Raw genomic sequence first — 24,614 nt, 5'->3', positions numbered from 1 at the left:
ATGGCAAAAGGAACAGAAGGCTATCTAAACTGAGAACAACTACACTAGTGAACACAAACCAGGACATGAACATGAAGGAGGATGAGCAGCGGAGAATGACGACGGACAGCAGGGAAACTACACGAGTGAGACATGGTGGATACACAGGCGGAGCAGCAACTACAAAGACAGAAGACGCGACTTAAATACACACAGAGAAACACAGAGAGATTACACACAGGTGGGGACACAGCTGGGAGTCAACAAGACGAGACAGAGGTAAAACTGAACACACTCACGTGAGACGCAGACCTTCACAATAAAACAGGAAACAAGAGATCACTACACGAGGATGCAGACAGGACACAGAACTAAACTCACATAAAACATGAGAACACAAAACCTGCGAACAAAAACCCTAAACCAGAATCACAGTAATAAAATATATCACAAATAATCAAAACACCAGACAACCCCAAAGCACTCCAACATGCAAAATAAACCAAAACATAAGGTCGAAACTGACCCAGAACCGTGACAAAAGGAGCAAAACTTAAACATAAACAATCCTCAAAACACTTATTGTATTTTTCAGACCATAAGGCGCACTGTGGATGAACGGGTCTGTTTTCATACATAAGGCACACCCGATTATAAGGCGCATTAAGCGAAACAAAACAATCAGATAAGTCAAACTTTACTCAACTCATTCCTCTTGCTTCCTCCACTTCCCTACCATTGATTCATTTTATCACAGATGAAAGAATTTAGACAGTTTTTAACTCTCAGTGATGCTGCAGTGTTCGTTTGACTTTGGGACCTGAAGCGGATGGAGTTTAGGACCCAGATTACTCCGGAGGCTCCTGACTACGGTAGCCATAATGCTCCAACACCATCAAGCGGTGGGGCTTCGTAGCTTACCAAAGTCATACTAAAACATTTTTTGACAGATTTTTGAGCGCCGTGTACCACATAAAATCGTTTTGAGGTCTGTAAGCATAACCAGAATTCATACATAAGGTGCACCGAATTATAAGGCACACTGCCGATTTTTGAGAAAATTAAAGGATTTTAAGTGCGCCTTATAGTGCAAAAAATACAGTAATGCAACAAAGATATATAAGCGTCTGTAAATACATAACTTACTTTGAGTCAGGTGGGCTACAACAGCAGAAGACCACTCCAAAGCCCTCCTTTCCATTAGTACCTGTTCGGATTGACTCACCACAGTTTTCAGGGTTTTTCATTAGGTCATAGTACCTGCTAACAGATACTAAAATAGTAACTGAAAAGGCTACAAAAACCACACGTAATATTGCGTGGAATATGTTCTCGCCACACTTTGGGCCCCTTGGCACCCACTGAGCATCATTTAAGCACCACAGCTTACCTGAAAATGTCTTTTATGACCACATCTTCTGATAGTTGCATCTTGCACGACAGCACACCATGTCACAAAGCTTAATTCATCTGAAACTGGTTTCTTGAACATAACACTGAGTTCACTGCAGTAAAATTACCTCCACAGTCACCAGATCTCAAGTTAGTAGAGCGCCTTTGGGATGTTGTGGAATGGTCACATCATTTATGTGCAGCTGACAAAGCTGCAGAAACTGTGTGATGCTATCATATCAGTACTGACCAAAATCTCTGAGTAATGTTTCCAGCACTTTGTTTAATCTGTGCTATGAAGAATTAATGTTGTTCTGAAGGCAAAAGGGGGTCAAACCCGATACAACTAAGGTTTAACTAGTAAAGTGGTATTTTTCTAACAAGATACAGAACCCAAGTACAGGATTCAGAGACTGGCAGAAACTCAAAAAAGCAAGCAAACAAAAAAAGACCTTTTATTAGGTAGTACACCAAAGTCCCAAAACAAAGCAAAAGCCACTGAGGCAATAACGCAAAGAAACTGGAGCACACAGGCCAGGAAAACAAATACTCACAGAGAACACATGAGAGACAGAGACAGGGTTTTAAATACACTGAAGATTAATCAGAGCAATGAGACACAGCTGGGAAAACAAGGTGCAGGTGAAATTAATCAATGACAATGAGAAGAAGGAAGCAAAAATAAGGCCAATATTAAATAGGAAGAAACAGAAGATGGAAATAGCTAATATAAAAATGTGGACTTAAGAAGACAATATAAGGAAACCTACACCTACAAAATACTATATAAAGAAAAACAGACCTATGGCTAGTGATAAAACAAATTGTGAGCAGAATTGTGTCTTAACTGCAATTACAAACAATCTCAAAATGAAAAATATAACCTATGGACTCACAGACCATGACAATGACGAGTATAGATATCAGCATTTACACCTAACCATAAGTCCTAATCTTACATGTTCTGACATGTCATGATTCCTCAGAAGAAAAAATAAATGACAAACACAAATAGTATATTAATGTAATTTCAACAGACAGGCTTAAATACAGAGCAGAAACATAAAAACTAATTATTCACTCAATTATTGCATGCAAAAAGGATGTCTAAAAAAATTCTCTGCATAATGGGGACCTGGTCTGATTGCAGAGCAAAGACAAGTAGCGTAATTGTTGACCTTACAGACAGCCTAATTTCCCAAGTAGCCTTAAGGGTTGCCATTACCACCAGAGTTTATAGCTCTGCTCTTTCCTGCCCCTCACGATCTCGCAGTTACTAAATCATTCATAATCACTTCTTGTTCACCTGTTGATACAAGGCTATAAAGGTTTACTTTGCAGAGCCTCCTCATGGCCTTCTAATCTTAATGGCCTCTGGGTAGGTGCTAAACAACCAATCCCCTGAATAATATGCAAATGGTAACAAGGACATTTTTTTTAAAGGAGTTCATTAAATAAGAATCAAAACGCTATCTTGTGATGAGTCAAATAATAATGTCATTGCTGCGCGCAAGTAATGGATAAAAAGTGTATTCCTTATTGCAGGATATCTATATTAACCTTTTGAGCATGCAAGGTTAACACAAAGAGATAACACCGCACCACTGACCTTTTCATTACTGTGTACAAAACATCATCAGCGAGGACATGAAGGGTTTGACTTTGCTTTATTAGGACGGAGCTATTTATGTAGAGAGTCCGTTAAGGTGTAATGAATAGGATTTCTTTCTTTCAATAGTTATTTGAGGATATTGAGTAATGATTCCATAAGAGACCAACTGGCACACACATTAAACATGAGCTCAGAAGTACATTTTCTATGACTGATAGCCTGCCTCGGGTCTTAACTTTCTAATCAATAGCAGTATCACCTTTACTTATTTAAGATGTTGGCTCATTATATACAGCACTTGAGGTATAATGAGAGCCTGGGGCGAAATTGTAATTAAAAAGATAATATCGTCTTCTACTCAAGTCATCTACTGAATCCTGAATATTACAGGTCTGTTAACGTGTAAAGTAGAGCCTAAATCATGAACATTAAATATGAATGGAGGACTACATTTGTCTGTGACAGACAGTTCACCTCACACCAACTCTGTCTGTGTTGAGATCAATGATACTACTTTCATATATTTGAGATGTTGATTTAAAAGAGTCAGAGTCTAAACCTTGCCAAATGTGTCAAAGCTTTCATGGCACTCTCAACATGTTACACTTTGTGTTAATTGATAGTACTGATTTTATACTCCATATTCACACTGGTTTATGCATGTGATAAAGATTTCATGTCATCTCCTCTTGCCAAGGTTTTCACTTTCAAAGAATAAGTGGATGTGCAGAGCCATCCCATTACACCTACCTTTGTCTCAATCAAAATACACTTGTGATATTCATCAACACTGCTCAGCGAAGCTGAACCTGTGTGGATAATTACGCTTTTATGAGACATTTCAAAATGAAAGTAAGTGTAAAACCCCCTCCACTGTTTCCTGTAATGGAGTTATGTTCATCCACCAACAAAATTACGACACTCTAAACATCAAACTTGTATTCCACTGCGACTCGCTTGTGACACCGTTTCTCACAGGCAAATGTGTAATTGTCACTTGAGAACCTCTGTGTTTCTCTTCATAGAGGTCAGGTTTTTTTTCTTTGACAGGCAGCAGAATGTTGTCTAGTAAAAGTCTGGATTTAGTATTCACCAGCAAAATTGTGGGATTTTTCTAAACCACATCAAGTCATTTTTAGTCTCAACCCAAAAACGTGATGTACTTTGAATTAATGGCATATAAACTAAAAATACATGATGTTTGAAACACTTGTATGACATGTATGACCCAAGCTTAGGTGCAACCCCTCAAGTCCAAATATAGAGTTTCTGCTTTTCACAAGTGGTAAACATTTATTTTGTGTACACTGACATAAATCAGAGCATATGAGACCGGGCAGATTAAAAATCATAACCAGAAACACAATAATAATTGTGGGAAATTTGTGCTCAGGAAGACACAACCTGTGCTCCCCAAGTCCTCAGTCACGCAGGCTAAGGACTTAGGAAGACCTCAGCTTGTGTGTATTGCTGTGACTAGCTGAAGTGGTATAGTCCTTTGTCACAGGTGCCCATACTTTGCATGGAAGATGCCAAGTTATCTGCAAATGCTAATGGAGTAGTAAAACCATGAAGGTATGATGCAAAACAAAAGTTGCATCTTTTGACACAATTTTGTTATAGCGGTAAGGCACAACTTTTATTTTCAAGGCAAACATACTCCAATTCTGGTTGCATTGCTGTTTTTCAAGATTCACTACAACTCAGAGAGCAACTAAAGCAATCAATGCAGGGGTGTTTGTCTTTTAAAAGTGCAAAATGTCAATTTTGTTTGCATTGTCATGAATCAGTACGTGATATATGAAAAATCACATTCAGGAACACAAAAATAATGTGGTTCATCTGCAGGAACAGTCTAAGGAGCTTGGAAAGGACTTCTTTAGGTTTCCTTAAAGAGGTTTCACCTCTCATCCGAGAAGCTTCTTTAGTTCTAAGAGCGATTGGTGGAGAGTCCCAGATTTTAAGCCCTATGGGAGTGTCCCCAAGAGGGTCATGGGTCCTCTACCTACGTCGGCAACGTTGGCAAGACCAAGGAGCTGGTGGTGGACTTCAGAAGGAGTAAGCACAGAGACTACAAGCCCATTGTCATCAATGGAGCTCCAGTGGAGAGGGTGCAGTCCTTCAAGTATCTCCTCAGACCTGACATGGTCTGCCCACATTCAGGTCCAGTCCAAAAAGGTCAGTCGGCACCTGTACTATCTCAGACAACTGAGGAATTTCAGGGTCCTTTCAGTGATCCTCAGGACTTTCCGTACAGCAGAACGCTACAGCAGGGCTGCTCTCCCCTCCCTGCAGGACATTTACACCAGGAGATGCTGGTCCAGAGCAGCTCAGATATTGAAGGGCCTGTCCTATCCCATCAAAAACCTGTTACAACTTATGCAATCAGGCAGAAGGTTCAGCACCATCTGGGCAAAAACAGAGAGGCTCAATAGGAGCTTCTATCCTCAGGCAATTTGGTTTTAAATCAGGACATGCCTGCTGAATCTTGACCCACACAAGCCAAGCTTCTGGTGAACCCGAATTGCTCTTAGAACTGAAGAAGCTTCTCGGATGAGAGGTGAAATGTCTTCAAGGAAACTTAAAGAAGTCCAGGTGCTTTTCTTTTCAAGCTCCTTAGACTTCGACGACCTGGATGACTGAGACCCTTCACTTAAACAGTTGTAAAAATCTGTGTTTGTGTCTATTGGGGAAGACAAAGAAGATGCTAGGGTGGACAGTTGTTGTTGTTTAATTCCAAAGTAAATATTACTGTATGTATTGCTCTGCGCCCATATTATACGTATAGCATTTTACATTTAATAATTCACCTAAAGCCTATTAAAAAAAACCAATGCCAACACTGATTATTTTGGACATTTATATCTTTTCTCTTTTATTAAGACAAGAACTCTTCATTGTTTTGTAAAAATGTCTATTTATGAACCAATACAAAATGTGTATGGGAATGTGGAACTCCTCTTCTCCATTAATACACATTAACATTTCCCAAGTACAGCAGAGAGACAAAAATAATCAATCTGAAAAGAATGGTGAAAGAAAACTTTTTGGGAATCAAAAGGTGGTGGTGCGTTGAAATTGACAGAAGTACAGCCACAACAAGTTTCTGATCCTGCTTCATTCCAATAAACATTGTACTCTTTAGTACCTATGTTAACACAAAGCAATACTTAACACATCTTTTACAGTGCACCAAATATTAAGAAAAATACATAAAACATGTACAACATAGAAGCAAAATTATCTCACCCTTTTTGCTTTGGGACCTAAACTTCTGTTTTGTACTTAATTGTATTTAATGATGTATTGTACTTGCTTTCATGTCATTGATAGGTGGGGCCTAAATTTTGCATTCTACCTGAGATGCAGTCACATCAGTCAGCAAGGCATGAACCTGAGACAGGACACTAGCAAAAGAATTTAATGGGAAGAAAACGACTTCAGTTGCACTGTAAGATAAGACCATAGTCAACGTTTTTTAAAACTTCACTGGGAATAATGGAAAATAAAATGATATGTACAATAACCTTATCGTTCTGTTATGCACCTAAGATTCGGAATAATTAAGCGTACTTAAATATATTTTTTTCACTTTCTTATGTTGGAAATTTGGGGGAACAAAAAAATATTTTTATAACGTAAAACACTCCTGGCATTCCAATCTGCAAAAAGTTTAATATTCACAAATAAAATATTAACGTATCAGCCTTAGGGAGAAGACAATATTCAGTTCTATTCCTTTATTGGCAAGTACATATTTTGAAGTCTGATTTAAATCAAAGCTGCCACATGTCACTGAAGCGAAATAGTGCTCACTGGAAAATACAAATCACACAATATCAGTCTTACAGATGAAAGTGACATCTGCTCTGTGATTCATAAAGCAACAATAACAAGTCAATCAATAGTTAAATCAGACACCAGACCGTGAAACATTTACCTAATCAGTTCCCCACCCCACCCCCACCCGTCCATTTAACAAACACAAAACAGTGTCGTCAGCATACAGTGTTAACTTTGTGATAAAATTACTTTGTGAGTCCAGAACTAATGAAAATGAACTCAAGTTTTAACAAGAAACAGATGGAGAGAGTTGGACACAACATCTTTGATTTTTGTCCACATCGTCTCTCCTGTAAATCCTATCTACAACTACTACATCCAAAACTAAAAATAACGTATCCACAGCTCCCCCCGTTCCACTTGCTGTGCTCTAAAATCACCCCGCCCCAAAACTTAAACGTTTTTAAATGCACAGATGGTCAAGAAAGTGTAATTTGCGCTGTGGATTTCACAAGAGCTATGTCTAAGAGCCACCCCAAATCTCAACATGGAAAGGCTGAATGTTGTCTTCATGCATGACCATGAAATATTAAAGCTATCACATTGGTAATGTGTCGCAATACGAGCTGCGCGTTAACAAAATCCAATCAAATGCTTTAACATAGCAACACAGTGTTAAATCATAGTGAGTGTACACATGGCAAGCAACACCATTAAGTGCCAAAGAATCCATAAATGCGCCAAACAGTGATGAAATGGAAAAGTGGTTTTCAGTGTCTTGATTTATTTATTCCAACATCTTATTGGTTTCTCTCAAAGAATCCATTTTATGAAGCTTAAAAAACATTTTTTCCTATTCAAATTAGAAAGTAATTTTAACAGTTAGCAACTTGCAAAGGGGGGCAAAGTCTGACCAAAGTGTTTCAAAGTCATTTTGAAACACATTTCCATCTCATTACAAAACAAGGGAAAGGTAAAGCAGGTTTAAGATTTGAGATTTTTAAACAGATTGCATTCATTTTATTTAGAAGCGTAATTCAGAAATCAAGCATCATCTTACGCTTACGATGCACTGCCATTACTTTTCAAATTTCTTGAAAATGGATTTAATGCAAAGCTTAACTGTTCCAATGCCACAGGTGTCCCATTTAATAAACAACAACAAATAATGTATATCAATAAACAAGCAAACATTAGTAATTCAGATTTTGAGCTGAAATTAACAGTATGTGGATGGTAAATAAACACTAGAAATCAAACTGCCACCTTTTCCTTGACTAATATGATTTAGTTTGTCCTCTTGACACTAGTTTTTCAACATTAGACCAACTTCACTTTAAAAAAATAAAACTGCTGCTGCTGATGTTGGGCACATGCTAACTTTGACAAATCTTTGAAGTGTGATGTAATATCACAACAGAAAAAAGCCACGAAATAAATATGCTTTCAGTGTTTCAAACTCTTGAAATTGTACACGGCATCTGAAACCTCCAGCTTTATCCACCCACAGCTGTCACATGGAGAAAGGATTCATTAAGCGTGTTGCTTGCTGTGCGAACACATAATAATGAGAAACAATGTCACTGGTAAACCCACATTGCCATGTTGAAAAGCCAGAGCAATAATGCAAACCATGGATTAACACCAAGGACCACAACGTGTGTAATATGTCATCGTATGAACAATTAATTACTTCTGGTGTCCTCAGTGCTCCCAAACTGACATAGCGAAACAGATTCTCATTGGCTTTTGGCAGGTTGTACATAAACCATGATAGAGAAGCAAAAACAACGGGTTCTAGCATGAGCATACATGCAAAATTAATATTTTGGTGTTCAAAAATGAATGAATTTGAGCAAAATTACGTACATTACATGGACAAAAGTACTTGGTCACCTATCCATTACACCTAAAGGAGCTTCTTAATGTCATGAAGCTCCTGGCACACAGATTTGTGCTGATGTTAATGCCAGAGGAGGGCTGGAGCTCTATAACTGTATGGCTAAGGTCCTGTGGTTTCACTTAGATTAGATGTGGAATACCTAGAAGGGAAGAAATTTCACAAACTGACTTGTTGCACTGGTGGCACATTGTTACAGTACCACGTTAGAATTCAGTGAGCTCCTTAGAAGAACCCATCCCATCACAAATGTTCGTAAAAGTAGACCGCACGGCTCGGTGCTTGATTTTCTACAGCTGTGGCGACCCAAAACACCTGCACTCAAAGATACTTTTGTCCATATAGTGTATGGTGGTGAATGGCTGTGAATGGTTTGTCTCTCAGAACACTCTACTTCGAAGACATGTACTTTCCATAACACTTCCATATTTTACAGTTTGACAAAACTGACAATGAACGTGATACAGTAAAATCCACAAAGGTACTCCATTGTAATTCTAGTAAGTTGTAAAAAATATTTCTTAGTAAGGATTAGTGTACAATACAGTTGTGATGCCATTGGCTTGATTTACATTGGACTGTGTGTCAATGAGATAACGTGAACCTGCTAATGGGAGGACCTTGACTGCTATGTATCGTGTAGCTATGTACCGATTAGATGTAACTTAACTTTGAATGGGCTTCAGTTTGGAGTTATATTAAGGCTGGTTCTCTACTTGGAAAACTTGTTGTATGGCGTACACTACACCAGCAATGTCAGCTGCTGATTGGCAAATATTAACACCAAATATTTTTTTCCAACAGTCTTTTATTACAGAGGCATCTTGACTGAGGATGTGTCAAAACAATTTTAGGACAATTTACATTTTCTTACTTTCTCATTTATAATAAAAAATATTCTAGGGTGAGAGCAGATGGAAATCAATTGAAAACCAACATTACAACTCAATAAAAGCCGGTGGGAAGACAGGCCTTCCATTCAGCAAATAGAAGAAAAATAACACAGAGCAGAGGAAGAAATCAAAAATAATGAAATGGCAATGCAGTGAGGAAAAAATAATGCACTGCTTCTTTTCACTAAGGAATGTAATGCCTTAAAAGACAGTAATACAGAAGTATATCTGCTCTGCAAAAACAAAACCGAGGTTTTTAAATATGAATTTTCAAACTGAACCGGCCTGTTGAAATGGGAACATCCTTTTACATTAGCCTCTGTGCCTCTGTTTTAGTCGCGTTTCTTTCTGTGGTGTCGTGTGTGTGGTCCAGTACTATAAACCTGTTTCTCTTTTATGTCCTTTGTACAATGATATGTAAAGCGTTCCATGCATTTTTAGAGCTGTCAAAACTTCAGGGAGAAAGAGAAGAAAGTAATGGCTTGAGACAAATCACAGTATACTGGAAAGAGTTTTTGTTATGCAGGAGAGGATCCGTTTGTGCAGACACATTAAGAGACATTAATAAAGTGGCTGTGTAATTTTACCCTCATACAAAAGCCAACAGCACACTGATAATTACGAGGTGGGAAGATGAAACGGGAAAAGGGGAGCAACGAGGTTATGCAAACGATGATCAACACAAATGCAAAATATGGGTAGAACCAAAAGATTTCGAACAAGGCACAGAATTTTCTGCAAATGGTTGAACTAAATACAATTTGTACCAGCAGTTAGGGAGGTGTTGAATGGTGAAGCTCTCTACAGTGATTTCTGGCACACCCTCCCACCCATCCCTGTATACTGAAAACCCCAGACCCTAACATTTTTTATCCTTTTTTGATTTTTTCTTTTTTTAAACACACACAACATTCCATCTACATCTGCAGACTAGACTAGACAACGGCTTAAAACCAGGCCTTTCTTTAAAATCCCGTGTCTCTTCTACCCCTCCACCGAACCGATTCCAACCCCTCTGTCAACCCCCACCTTTTCCCCCTCTCCCCGTCCCAAAAAACCCTTCAGTGTCCCAAGCAGGACATTGGAGGTGAGGGGTCCTGTTCTGATTAGATGTAGTACTCCTTCTTTTCATCAGAATTGGTGTGGCCACCCTCGGCATTGATGATGGCTGTATCTGCATCCGCTGCGTCGTCTGCTCCTTTGGCTTCATGTGTGAAGTAGGTACCTGAGGAGGACAGGATGGAGGACAGTGTCACGAACTGGATAATAGCCTGCTGCTCAGATGATACAAAAGATTAAAATGTGGCTCTCCATCTCACAGCACCCAATTATGCAAATCCTTCACTGTGTGGCCATTTACATATACCGAACACCAGCAAGCGGCGATATTCAGATTACACAGCGTTTCCCCTCACTTTCCTTTATGATTGGCACATGAAAATCAGGGTTTCAAAATGATCTTGAGTGTCAGGAAGAGTGTTGCTCACACCTTCAAATTAACCTTGTCAAGTTCACACAAAAAGGGACTAGCCAGCCACTTCAAACCTAATTTACAAGAGTTATTCACAGCCTATCAAAGTAGAGGCGATGATGACAATATTTTAGGAAGAATGAGGGACAGTAGTGCCACATTAAAAGCACAAATGCTGCCTGAAAAGAGAGAAACAAGGTGCTGGAGTGCTGCAAAAAAGGCTGGCTAGAATATTATGCAGACCTGAAAAAGAACGTTTACCCTGTCTGTTCTAAGGTTTTACGTATCAGAACACAGTAAACAAAATATCATCTAGTCCTTAGCATGTGTTAAATTAATTCAAATGTAACCTTGACCTCAGATGAACAACATCATCATTTATTTAACAAAGATTGAGGCAACATCCAGAAGTAGTGTGTGAAAAACTAAGTATACCTCATGATTCAGTAGTTTCAAAAACAACCTGTTAGCAACAATACCGTGATGTAACTTATTTCTGTATGACTTTGTCACCTCTCACATTGCCAGGAAGGAATTTTGGATCCACTCTTCTTTACGTTGCTTTAGACCAGGGATCAGCAACCCTGGGCACACGTGCCAGGGGTTAACTGATGGCACAACTGTAGCTTGTAATCGGAAGGTTGCCGGTTCGAGCCCCGGCTCGGACAGTCTCGGTCGTTGTGTCCTTGGGCAAGACACTTCACCCGTTGCCTACTGGTGGTGGTCAGAGGGCCCGGTGGCGCCAGTGTCCGGCAGCCTCGCCTCTGTCAGTGTGCCCCAGGGCAGCTGTGGCTACAATGTAGCTTGCCATCACCAGTGTGTGAATGTGTGTGTGAATGGGTGGATGACTGGATATGTAAAGCGCTTTGGGGCCCTTAGGGACTAGTAAAGCGCTATATAAATACAGGCCATTTACCATAGCTGGACTGGCCATCGAGCATACCGGCCGATGTTGATTTTTCATTTTTATGGGCCGATGTTTTGTTTAGTTTTTTTGTAAACATTGAAAGGTGGTGGATTGGCCAGATGCTAGCCGGTGTGTAAAAATAACTTAGTTGTTTGGTGGTGGCTGTGGCGGAGCTTCCACAGAGGCAGGTGGATGAGAGAAAGGGGAGGCAGGAGGAGGAGAGACCCGAGGCGACCTGCAGTCTATCTGGGTCAGATATAAGCCAAGTTTAGGTGGAGTTTATTTTCGTTGTGCTGACTTTTTACAGTCAGTTACAATAACTCGTACTGCGTACTAGCTAGCATGACGGAGTTTCTATACAGCTAGGCGGGTGATATGATGTTAGTGATAGTGAACTTTATTCATAAGGTTAGTTAGTAGAGTTGCCGTCCCATAAAAAGTGTAATCGTTCCGTATTCAGAGAAAATATTATGCGTTTCGTGTTGAGCTGAAAAAGAACACAGTTTGTCCCGGACTTCAGCTAGAATGGAAAAAGACACAAAGCTGGAGTTATTCTGTCTTTATGCTGCAGCTGTCTCTTCTCCTCTCATCCTCTCCCCCTCCCTCTCCTGTTGCTACTTCAAGCGTGAAACTGATCAATGATCAGCTGATCGGCTTTTCTCTCTTGTTTGTTTATCGCCCACTTTGCGCCAGAAAGAAAAAACCAGCTGATGTCACGGTAAACAACAGCAGCACGTTTAAGCTTGATCAGCTGTTGTTAGAATTGATGTAATATTAATTTCTAGTATCAGCTGATGTTTGCTGGAGCCACAGCAGTAAAAGCTGCTGGTCATGATATCAGTTTGGATATGTGGTGAGAGGGAAACATGAAGATGAAACCAGGAGATGTCCTTACTGAATCATCAGAGCTAAACAGGTGATGGAGAAACAGGTTTACCTTTTAGGTGACATGAATGAGTTGAAGGGAAGTTATGAACTGTTTCTGAGAGACAAATAACACCAGGATCATTTTATAAGTAGCTGACAGCTGGTAACTGTGCAGGGGTGGGTCTAGCAAAGTTTTGCCAGGGGGCCAGGTAGGGCATTAATAGGGAGAGGTGGGCACAAAGAAATACTTTTCTTTCTTATTCTCATTAAAATGTCTAGCTTTTATTAAATAATTATCTGAATCTTACAACCAAAGTTTTTATTTGATGTAAAATGTATAGAAATCATCTGACCATCTGCTTCAAGATCTGTCCGCTCAGCGCAGCATCAGCACCGCGGAAATACACGGATACATCCGTGGACTCAGGACAGAATTCACTATGTGTTTTTGGGACTTTCAGGTGTATGGACCAATGTTTTCTTTTCTGATCAAACCAGAAAGCGTTAATGAGCAGCTGGATTTGCCGTGCATTAACTGGCTGGACACAGAGGACATCGAAATACAGCTGATTTGACTCTGTGGGGGTCAAAGTTTGCAGAACTACAAACGCAGCTGGATTTGTTGCTGTATTTGGCTCTACATATCTGAGTGTCCTCAGGTAGCCGTCTGAATGCTGGACACTCGGAGACCTGTATCTCTGAGTGGGAGACCAGAGATCACATTAACATGTGTATCTCTGTAGTAACAAACATGCCACATTGGCCCAGTTTATTTTTCTTATCATTGGTGTGAGCAGACCATAAGTAGCATTTGCATTTTCTGTTGTACAGTCCATTTGCTATTATGGATAAAAAGTGTTGTTTTTTTGTTTCAAAATAGCTGATAACTATTCGCTGATAGTTGCCAACATCTACAAACAAATTTAATTCTATAAAGTTGTTCTATATAGTGTGTAACTGTTAATATAGAGCGTTATTAAAATTATTGCTAATGCAATCGTATGGCACATTGCACATAAGCATTTCACTGCATATCGTACTGTGTATGACTGTGTACGTGACAAATAAATTTGAATTTGACATTGACTTCTGAGGAAATTTTAGATGGCAGTCATCATGCTTCAGACCACTGAGGCTTGCATACATTCCTTCATGCACAGCTCTCTTAAGGTCTCTTTGCAACACTCTGACTTTTTCAAACATGTTGTTGTAGATTTTCTGACTGTCCTGCTGCATGACCCAATTTTGGCCAAGCTTCAGTTGTCAAACAGATGGTCTCACATTTGACTCTAGACTACTTTGGTCTACAGAGGAGTTCATGGTCGACTCAATGCAATATGGTCAAACATCTCCACTCTCATCTGCCCAAAGGACATTGTTACAGAAGTGTTTTTCAGAAGCAACTTTTCAAATCTAAGCTGTGCTGCCAAACAAACTGTACTTGTTCCGTCTTTTTCTAATTGTATTGTCATGATCTTTGACATTTAACATGATAACTGAGGTCTGTAGAGTCTGAGATGTAGCTCTTGGGGTTTTTTCAGTTTCTTTGAGTATTGCACAGTCTGACCTTGAAGTGAATTTCAGACGTCCACTGCTGGCAGACTGGCAGCTGTCTTGGATGTTTTTTTGTGAATAATCTTTCTAGCTGTAGAATGCCAGACTCTATTATTCGGAAATGGACTTATTACCTTTCCCAGACTGATACAAAGCAAAAATTGCTTTTCTAAGATCATTGCCTTTTTTTTTCTCCTTGGAATTTACACCTTTATATTTCCAGACCAGAAAACCGCCGAAAACGTCTGCTTTTATAGAGGTGCCTCCACTTGCAGATGATCAATTAATCAAGTGCATTTGATTAGCAGCAGCTGGCTGCTACTTACCCTCTTCATTTCTATGGAAGCAGTAAGGATATACTGTAGAGGTATGTAAGGACAACACGAGAGATCCCAATATTTTACTCCAACTTTAATCTGGGCTTCAATCACACAGCTGAACACTCAAAGCGCCAAAGGCTAACCCTCTCACTTCCCTTCACACTGTGCCTGCATTTGTAGGCCGATTACGTTACAGCGACACGACGAAGACTGTCCAAATTTGAAGACTCCGACAAGTGCGCCCTTCATTTCCCCAGATTTGAAGGATGGGTCGGGTGTATACTTTGTGGCCCAACCTATTCCAGAATTCATAGCGCGGCCCTGCTCAGTTTCCAACAATGGCGGCAGCTAGTTTTAATATTACTCTTATTATTCTTTCTGGGTCACAAAATAAACGTTTAACATATTTTCAGGTGAGAATGTAACTGTGTAAACTTCAAATATCTGCTTGGTTTATCGAGACATCACATATTTTCCAAAGCGCTCTGACGTTTTCGGAGACGTCTGTTACCCACCAGCTCGATAGCTAGCCGGGTTCAAGGCTCACTAGAGCCGGTGAGAACACCGGACTCCCGGCAAATCATTTTCAAACCCACTGCCATCTTTCGCTATCAGGTTAAACATGATATAGAAGTCACTTAGATAACTTAAAAATGTTATTGTTTGGCTTTTTTCAGTATTTTATTTGTTCCTGAGTAAATCGGTTTGGCTGAGATTAAAGTTATAGTTTTCACACAGCTGAATAAATGTCAAGCAGACAACTGACTATCAGATGCTCGAGAATATACTCCGGTGTCCTGTTATATTTTAGATAGCAAGGAGCAGACGGCTGAATTTATTAAACTTCACTGAAACAATCTGCAAATTTCATTAAAATCTAATAAACTATCATCTTGTCTTTATTTTTAGTTAGCACATACTAACTAAAACAGCACACACTGGCTGTAGCTCTGGCAGCCACTAACCAGAAGGTCGGTGGTTCGATCCCAGGCTGCTCCAGTCTGCATGCCAAATATCCTTGGGCAAGATACTAACCCCATGTTGCTCTCCGATGCATCCATCGGACTGTGAATGTGTATGAATGTTAGATACTCAGCACTTAAGAGCTTAGAAGTGCTTGTGTGACTGGGTGAATGAATTAGTTGTATAAAGCGCCTTGAGTGCTCAGACAGAGTAGAAAAGCGCTATATAAGAACCAGTCCATTTACCATTTACCTTAAAGCTGTAAGCTAATGATAGTTATATAAGAGCAGATGCATGCTGGTGCAATAAGCTGTACGTTTTACGTCCAGTGGATGCATGATCCGATTAGTCGACTAATCGCAAAAATAATCGGTGACTAGTCGACTATCAAAATAATTGTTTGTGGCAGCCCTAGTATATATATAGTTATGAAGTTATGATGTGGAATATATATATTTGTATTCCACATCATAACTTCATAAAATTATTAATGTGTCTCAATTTGGCAGAAGTTTGAACAGTAATATCAGACTTTTGTGGTCCTCCAACCTTATCTTCAGTTAATACAAATCTGCTGCTTCACTTACTCTCAGGGCTGTGGGTCCCTTCAGGTAAGTGTGATGTTGAGTAATTATTGGAAAGTTTTTAAAGAGGTAGTTAAAAGTTGCCTGAGACAATATTTCTGTTCTAATTCAAATATTTTCTGAGTGGCTGCTGCAGCCTCACATCTGCATAGGTGTAGCCACCAAATGACACCAACCCCCCCCCAAAAACAACAAACAAAAACCTCCCTCCTCGTGATTATTATTATTGTTCCGTCATGAATATTTATACTTGGCCTCCAGGCACTCTACCTTGTAAACAGTTTACCTCTCATAATATACACAATTAGTCAAAGTGGCCTGAATTTTTATTTGTACTTGCATCTTATTGCTGTTTTATATTGAAAACATGTTGCGAGTCGCCTAAGAGGAAAGCAGCATTGTGACAATAATTCCAAAGTGAACACTAAAGGATACGTCCAGTTTATTACAGCTTATATTTCATAGTTTTGCCAGTCAGTTTCAATATCTCTGCATGAGCCAAAGTAACTGCTGAGATCTGGAACCAGCAGAGACAGATGTGTTAGGACTCATGAACAGCTGGATGATTTGGCAGGGTGTAAAATGCCAAAAGTTTAGCAAGACTGTCCAAATCATTTTATGAGAAGTGGGCACAAAATAGGCCCGAAGTGAACCCGTTTTCCCCTATTTTTCCTTACAAAGGTCCCAATTCCACAGTGGGTCAAAGTTGAGGAAGATCGTCTGTGAGGTGTAATGGATGTTTGGACAGTAATTTCAAAGTTGCTTTCTCCTCTAAATAAGTTTGACCAACCTGGGGGGGTTGTTTCTGACTTCTCTGATTGTCTGACTGCACCTGTTTCTTTCTCCCTCTAACGCTTTTTTCTTCTTCTTTTTTTAAGCAATGTTTCTGCACCTCTAGATCTCAGTATTGGATTATGGATTTCAATTCTTTTATTACTGACGAAAGTGGCTGAAAACATTATATACAGAATAGCAACCAAGTTGTAATAAACTAGAGTTATCCTTTAAAATCTGCACTGCTGCACTCGGTAACACAACAGTGGGACTGCTTCACATGGCTGTGTGCCTGGTCTTCGGTGTCAATAAGTCACGTCATTCGGAGTCAGCTAGACAGAGGCTGTTTTTGTGTGTTGATCTGGGAAACAGTCGTACGAATCACTGGAGCTACTGCAAACCTCACTGCCTCAAAGTTTCACTGCACCGCTAAGATCTACCAGCAAGCAGCTTGCATGTTGCTTCTAGACACAAATGTGAGGAGCCACTCAGAGTTCAGCACCACTGAAATAAGAGCACATTTCCTCTATACTTTTAATTTGCCTCATTTACTGTACTTCCTCTCTAAAGTGGTTAATGTACCCAATTCATTTCCCCCCGCATAAGAAACATCAAAGTGTGAAATGTGTTATAGATTCTAATTATTTCTCTGTTGTGAGGACGGCATACAAGATTTGTTATACTATGCGGCAGGACTGCATGAAAAATGTAATTTTACTCATCATCAGTAACCCATAGCCTTAATAGCTGTCTTTCCATCATTTTGATAGCAACCATCCATTGATGTAATAAGTCGTTTTTGCAGAAACAAAGTAAAGAGGCTACACTTGACAAACTGCCTGCTGGGACAGATAATGCTTAAAAGGAAAGCTGCTGTGAAATAACAGGTACTTCTTAAAAATGATACACAAAATTTAAATGTATCATATGGAGCTTTTGGGTATGCCTTGCTAATAGTGGATTAGACCCCCCCTTTTGCCGTCAGAACTGCCTTTTTCGTGGCATTGATTCAACAAGGTGCCGGAAACATTCCTCAGAGATTTTGCTCCATGTTGACATGATAGCATCATACAGCTGCTTCAGATTTGACAGCTGAGCATCTATTATGTGACTCTCCTGTTCCAACATATCCCAAAGGTAAATGGTAAAAAGTAACAAGACTTGTTCGTACACAGCAGCTTCGCTCTCTACTTGAGGACTCAAAGTGTTTTATACAGTTCTTATTCACCAATTGATACAGGTTCAAACAAGCACTGGTTTCTATCTGACATTCACACAAATTTACACCCAGATAAACGCATCGGGAGCAACTCAGGGTTGCCCAAGGACACTTTGCCATCTGGTCATTAGATGACCCACTCTACCTCCAGAGGCACAACCAGCCTTCAAATGTGCTCTATTAAACTAAGGCCGTTTGAGTACAGGGAATGCATTGTCACATTCAAGAAAAGCAGTTTGAGATGATTTGAACTTTGTGGCATGGCCGGAAGTAGCCATCAGAACACGGGCACACCATAGTCATAAAGGGATGGCGAGTCACGCTGGTAGTGTGTGTCAAGCCTGAACTGTTGATACAAGGCAGGATAGATCCATAATTTCATGTCATTTACTGCATATGTTATCTCTTATCCAAATGTTGCAACAGAAATAGAGACTCATCGGACCATATAGCATTTTTCGAATCTTCAATTGTCCATGTTTTTTGAGCCCAGGTTAATTGTAGCCTCAGCTTGCTGTTCTTAGCTGACAGAAGTTGTGCCCGGTGTGGTCCCGGTGTGCAACTTTAGCCCATCTGTATTCAGAGATGCTCTTCTGCACTAGTTGAGGTTAGTTTACTGACTGTTGCCTTCCTATCAGCCTCGCATCAACATGAGATTCCCCCCCAGAGCACTGATGCTCACTGGTTCTTTTCTCACCTTTGGACTATTCTCTGTAAACCTAGATATGGTTGTGTGGCATCTCAATAAAGAAGTTTCTAAAATACTAGAAGACCAGACCAGTCTGTTTGGCACATTGCTCTGCTGTCCAGTTTGTGCTTCAACGGGTCATCTTGACCATGCCTAAATGCATAAATGTATTGAGCCATTTGATTGGCTGATTTGATATTTGTGCTAATGAGCAGTTGACCCAACTGTATCAACATTCAAACATTTAGCAACTTTGTTTTTAGACATTTCCTATATCTACTACCTTTGTGTCTTGCAAAGTAGCGTCCCAAGACAATGAGTAGACAGAGCATAGCGAACACGACCACAGCCACCACTCCTCCGATAACTGCATGGTCCACTGTTCTGGGTGCTCCTTCTCCGGCTCGTGAATCTGAATGGGAAGAAAAAACAAAATCAGTAACAGTGCTACTAAAACTTCTCCTGACATTGAGAGAATAGCGATCAGCCACCAAATCCCTACCACACAGTCTGAGAGTTAAAGTGATAGAAATGAAGATTATATTTAATACAAGGCATTTAGATAGAGGAACTTTGGAGCAGCAATGCCTAAGATGCACTGCTTTAACAAAACCGAAGATTTGGACTTAACCCATACACTCCAGTAAATCCAGAGCTGCCTGGTTGACTGTCATGACTGTCGCTCTTGTGTTTCAAAAGAAATGAATTTAATACTGCTTTACTCTTCCTGAACGAGCTCAGTGGAAGAAATAAACACATGCAGACACAGATGTCAGCAGTCTTGTGCAGAAATTTAACGTATGTGTTTTTTGATGGAAAAACATGTTGACACAGGTCCTTTCGTAATCATATGGAGGTCCAGAGGGTGTACTAAGAAGCAAGTTTGACATAGCAAGTGTTTCTTTGTGTTAGCTCAGTCAGACATAATGGGTATCACAAGGGTGGTTATCAACTTCCTTTGTTAAAGCAGGCTTTCTGCTTCAGGCTCTGCACGCGCTCACATAAAAGGGGGGCGTTTGACGCGTTCGACATTTCTTCTAAATGGACCGATCAAGACCGACCAGCTTCAGTAAGAAGGAACAGTACAGACAGAGTTATGAAGAATATTAAAAAGTTGTTACTGAAAAGCAACAATGGTGCTGCAAATAAGGAGAGATCGTTCATTTTGTAAAATCACAGGTTAACATATATATATATTAATACTTAGTGTACACTTACTGACATTTATTCAACTTTACAACTGTACTCAAAAAGGGTGTAATCCCTTCAATGCAGGGAAAATCAAGGAAGCCAATTCAGTTTTTGACCAAATCAACTTACTACACTGATTCGTTCAGCGATCACACACACATATGGCTCAGTAAGCTATATGTTTAGATATTGACAGGTGAGCTGTTCAGGGCCAGGATGCATGTTTAGCTTGTGACACATACAACATGCCACGCTTCGATCCTATGTTAACAACACCAAAGTCACAATTATACCACAATTTTTCCTCACTGTACTCAAACTATGTGTCCAAACCTCATCAGCAGTTTCAGTTTTTAACTAGTGATCTTAATGCCTCTTTTATGTCGTTTGTTTTTCATTAGCATGCTGAGCTCTTTATCTTAAGTAGAATTTCGCTGCATGTATAGTAAGACCTCTGAAGTCATGGTCACGATATGTGATAACCCTATATTTTAAATAACAAATAGCTAAAAATGAGTTAATAAATAGTTTTTAGAACTTTTTTGTTCTAATTACAGAGACTTGCAAGAACAATTGATTGCCTAGGGTTGGACTTGGTTATAACCAAAGGGTTAATATAGTGACACACATCACGCGTTACGCTGTGCAATTTGTGTTGTTTTGATTGCTCCATAGTTGCTCTCCCACAAGACAAAGAAGGACTTTTTTCTTTTCCTGAGTTCAGTCTGGCTCCTTTGTCTCTTGCTGACATTTTAATAACCACTGTACGAAATTGCCACAACAATAACTGTTTGGATTGCAATCAAGAATTGATTAAGAATAACCATAGTCATACCAAACGAGAAATTATTCAGTATTGTACCTTTCATTAAGAATCTGCTCGCCACGGCTTGTGTATCGTTGTGAGGTTTCATGATTAGAAAAATAAGTCTTTAAAATGTTTTTTTGTATGCAACCGTGCCTAAACAAAACAAACTTTCACAAATTATTAACACAGTGGGGATAGTTAATCAAGTTTCAGAGCAGGAGTTGGGTTAAAAAACAACACAAAAAACATCTGTGACTGGACAACAGTCCCCTAAAGTCCTTGGTTGCAATGCTGTGTGAAAGCTATTGATCATGTGTAGGGATCCATGACAACCCTAAGTTAATATCCATTTGCCGACGTGATTGGTCCTTCATGGGACAAAGCATGAGGACATTTCTTTCCCCACATTATGCCCCAGGAAGGTGAACGGCTGCTGGAGAGAAGATTCACATGGCTGAACGCTGCACTGAGATGTGACCTGGGCTTCATTGTGTATTCATGAAGCACATTTGTATTCAACATAATATACATGTACAGGTACATTTACGTGCTTTTAGCTTATTTTGATACCATTACACCAACCTTCATTTCCACACTAATGCTTTCTTTTCTTTCTTTCTTTCTTTTTTTACTGAAAATATTTACAGAAGCCTGGAAACTGAACAACGTCCAGTTCTTAGCATTCAGTTCACACATGGAGCAGACCTTCAGCCCCACCATCCATTAGCTGAAGTAACTCACTAAAAACCCCTCCACATGCTTCTCCAGCCTAGTTCTACACGGGGGATTTGCTGAGTGAGCTCCAGAAAACAGAAAGAGCCAGGCTGCAATTGATTAACGAATAACAGAAACAGAGAGAGAAACATCATGGATACCATCCCTACACACCTGCATTACCCAACCTGAAGGAATGGAGTTGGGAGTGGGGAGGGCAGCGCAGTGCTACCTGTCAAACTCAACAAAACATTACCTGATAGATCTAATAGGTTATTTTGACTTCAGATTTTCTTTTTTAGTGCTGGGCAGATTCAATTAAACTGAGCAGGAATCCTTCTGACATCCAATTCGCTCTTGTCAGGCTGCAAGAGCTTTGCTTTAACACACTTTCCTATTACGATGTTAATGTGGACTTTGGCTTTCGGGGAGGGGAGATTACGTGTGTGCGGCGTGGTCAGGGTGGTGGAGGTGGATCGGACGGTTGCAGAGGATCAGTCCTGATTGTCTATATCAAACTTTCCTCCTTTAAATTAATTTAAGATGAAAGGAAGGCAGAGAACATCAAAGTCTCCACAAGTCTTTGCATAATATTATGTTGCTATTTAGAATAATAAGCCCTGCCTTATGGATTTACATGCATAAGATGAAGTCTTTTTCCTTGTAGGAGGGATATGTGTAAACTGTGGTCTTGCACTAGAAGGAAGATTTGGGCTTATAAAACAGCACTGCCTTTAATTTATTAGAGCGGGCATTCTGTTAATATGTGTGTCTTGCAGTATCTCATTTAAACCCAGGCCGTACCGAATAAATCAGTCTGTGCTGACAAGAGCAACTTGTCTGCGATTTTTTTGCAGTAGGAGACTTTACAAAACTAGTTGCCAAACAGTTGTATTCTGGTAGTATTGCTATATCAAAGCAAGGTCTCCAAGCATCTATGCCATTTTGCAGTTAAGTTTCAACCCTGCAGTAATTGTGCCACTTTGTTGAGAAATTTATGTTAATGTAACGTTTAATTCTGTGTCATGTGAATGACTGTGTCTTTCACTAGCCTGGCCCACGTCCTGATTTTATGTTTGACAGCTTTTTAGTAGGTAAAGGTGAATGGCTTGGACATGAATTGAGCTGCAGTTTGGGGAAGGCCTCGAAGGGGATTGGCAGTGGCTACCGGGCCGCGAAGAAGATAATTGAAGAAGATAAAGAATTGAAAAGGCAAGGGAGGGTGGGGCACATAAACGGGAATGACCACTTGTAGGACTGAGGGAACCTATATAGATGAGAACCAAAAGGAGCGTGTTTGGAGGCGTGGTCCCGCTCCTGAAATTCCGATAATTAATCTCCAAATAGAAGTTAATCACGGCATCATCACAAAGAGATCGTGTGCCATCTTTATCCCATTCAGCTGCAAACTGATAGCAGACTAACTCCACCCAATTGCTGTTTTATCGCCATCTTGATACATTAAAGTTGCCAAAAAGGCAAAAAACTGTGAGTTCTCAAAGATCTGGTGTCTGTCTTTAAAGCAACCATTTCAAGAGCAATGACAGTGCAAGCTCATTGCACACATCTGCAGTAATTTCGGTTGTGCTATGACACAGCACAATGGGTTTTGGTTCGTTTTACCTTCTAGTTTTTCCCTATTTGGCTATCTTCAGCCCTGTCCTCATTATTTTCTTTTCTGTTTAACTGCTTCCCCAACCCCAATTACCCCTGTGATTGGCTATACAGTCTTGTCTTCCCCTGTGTTGGATAGCATGTTTTGTCACGTGGATTCTTCTTGTTCCCTTTGCTTCTTTGTGCATGCCTGGACTTCTGGATTTATATCTTTCCTTTTACTCAACCCTGAGGAATGTTTTCATCAGCTATTAAACTTGCTTTTTGTTGAATTATTCAGTCTCCAGTGTCCTGCATTTGAGTCCACTCATCTGTGAATCATAACAGTCGCAGCAGCATTAAGTTCTTGGTAGAATGACAAAGCCAACAATTTCTGTCTTAATCAAACCAAAAAAGCAGAAAAATGTTCTGCTTTTAATGAGGCCTGTTTGCAAGCCAAAACTGTGTTAAAGTGCTGTCAATTTCTGCAAGCACTCAGTCCCAGTCATACCATACAAAGCAATTTGCATGTCATACCAGTGAGTATCACTTATGAGCAATTACTGTCACCCAGTAAAATACAGTACATTTGCGTTATTATCTCACATTGGAAGTCAAACTTTAAATTGCACGGATCATTGTTTTAGCAATCAAAGGAGTGCAAATTCAAAACAATTTCAAGTTTTGCCTTTCCATAAAAGTCACTTCTGTCATGAATAAATAGCATCTGAGAGCCACATCAAAATGGGAATTGTGACAGTCTATTCCCTGTAGCTGCAGCACTTTGTATTAATTACAAAACAAGATAGAAACAAAAGCATAGTTACAGTAAGCACTTCCACAAACAATAATATCCCAAAGCAACCCCAGCCATTTATAAAATCATATTAAAGAGCCAGCTCTCAAGTCAACCAAAGTTCATCAAAAATCCAGTCATAGTAATGCCTCGAGGGCCAGTGCTCAAGATAAGGTTTAAATCCTGTATTTCCCTGCAACTTATACTTATACTACATATGTGCCGCTTAAACAATGCTACAGCTTCAGCAGCATCCATCCACCCATCCACCCATCCATCCATCCATCCATCCATCCATCCATCCATCCATCCATCCATCCATCCATCCATCCATCATCTTCTGCTTATCCAGTTCAGTTTCTCTTTCTGCCTTAGCCTTGTAACGAACTGGCCACTTGTCAGTAAAGAAATATGCAGAACAAAGAAATATAAAGTACACCTACTCATATCTTAACAAACAGCCATAAAACAGAGACATATGGCTGTCACCAACACAGCTGGCTCTTTGTCTGTGCAGATGAAACAATTGCAGTGTTTGCCTTTATAAAATTCTTGTTTACTTATCGATTAAACAATCTTTGAGTGTCATGTCTCTCTCTTCTAATG

The 24,614-nt window shown here is 39.8% G+C and overlaps 1 protein-coding gene across 5 annotated transcripts in view; it reads right to left on the bottom strand.

Annotated features, from left to right (window-relative positions):
- Positions 1 to 5,829: 5,829 nt before the first annotated feature.
- Positions 5,830 to 24,614, bottom strand: part of cadm1a (cell adhesion molecule 1a) — a 470,606-nt gene continuing 451,821 nt past the window's right edge. For all 5 annotated transcript variants that reach the window (XM_026182490.1, XM_026182491.1, XM_026182487.1 and 2 more), the window contains 2 exons: positions 19,190 to 19,318; positions 5,830 to 10,784 (listed from right to left, as the gene is read on the bottom strand). In XM_026182490.1, the coding sequence (XP_026038275.1) occupies positions 10,666 to 10,784; positions 19,190 to 19,318 (248 nt within the window). In that variant the 3' untranslated portion in view covers positions 5,830 to 10,665. The remainder of the gene's footprint in view (positions 10,785 to 19,189; positions 19,319 to 24,614) is intronic.

Source organism: Astatotilapia calliptera, chromosome 10, assembly GCF_900246225.1.
Source record: "Astatotilapia calliptera chromosome 10, fAstCal1.2, whole genome shotgun sequence".
Lineage (NCBI taxonomy): Eukaryota > Metazoa > Chordata > Actinopteri > Cichliformes > Cichlidae > Astatotilapia > Astatotilapia calliptera.
This window is presented reverse-complemented; position numbering and strand designations above follow the sequence as displayed.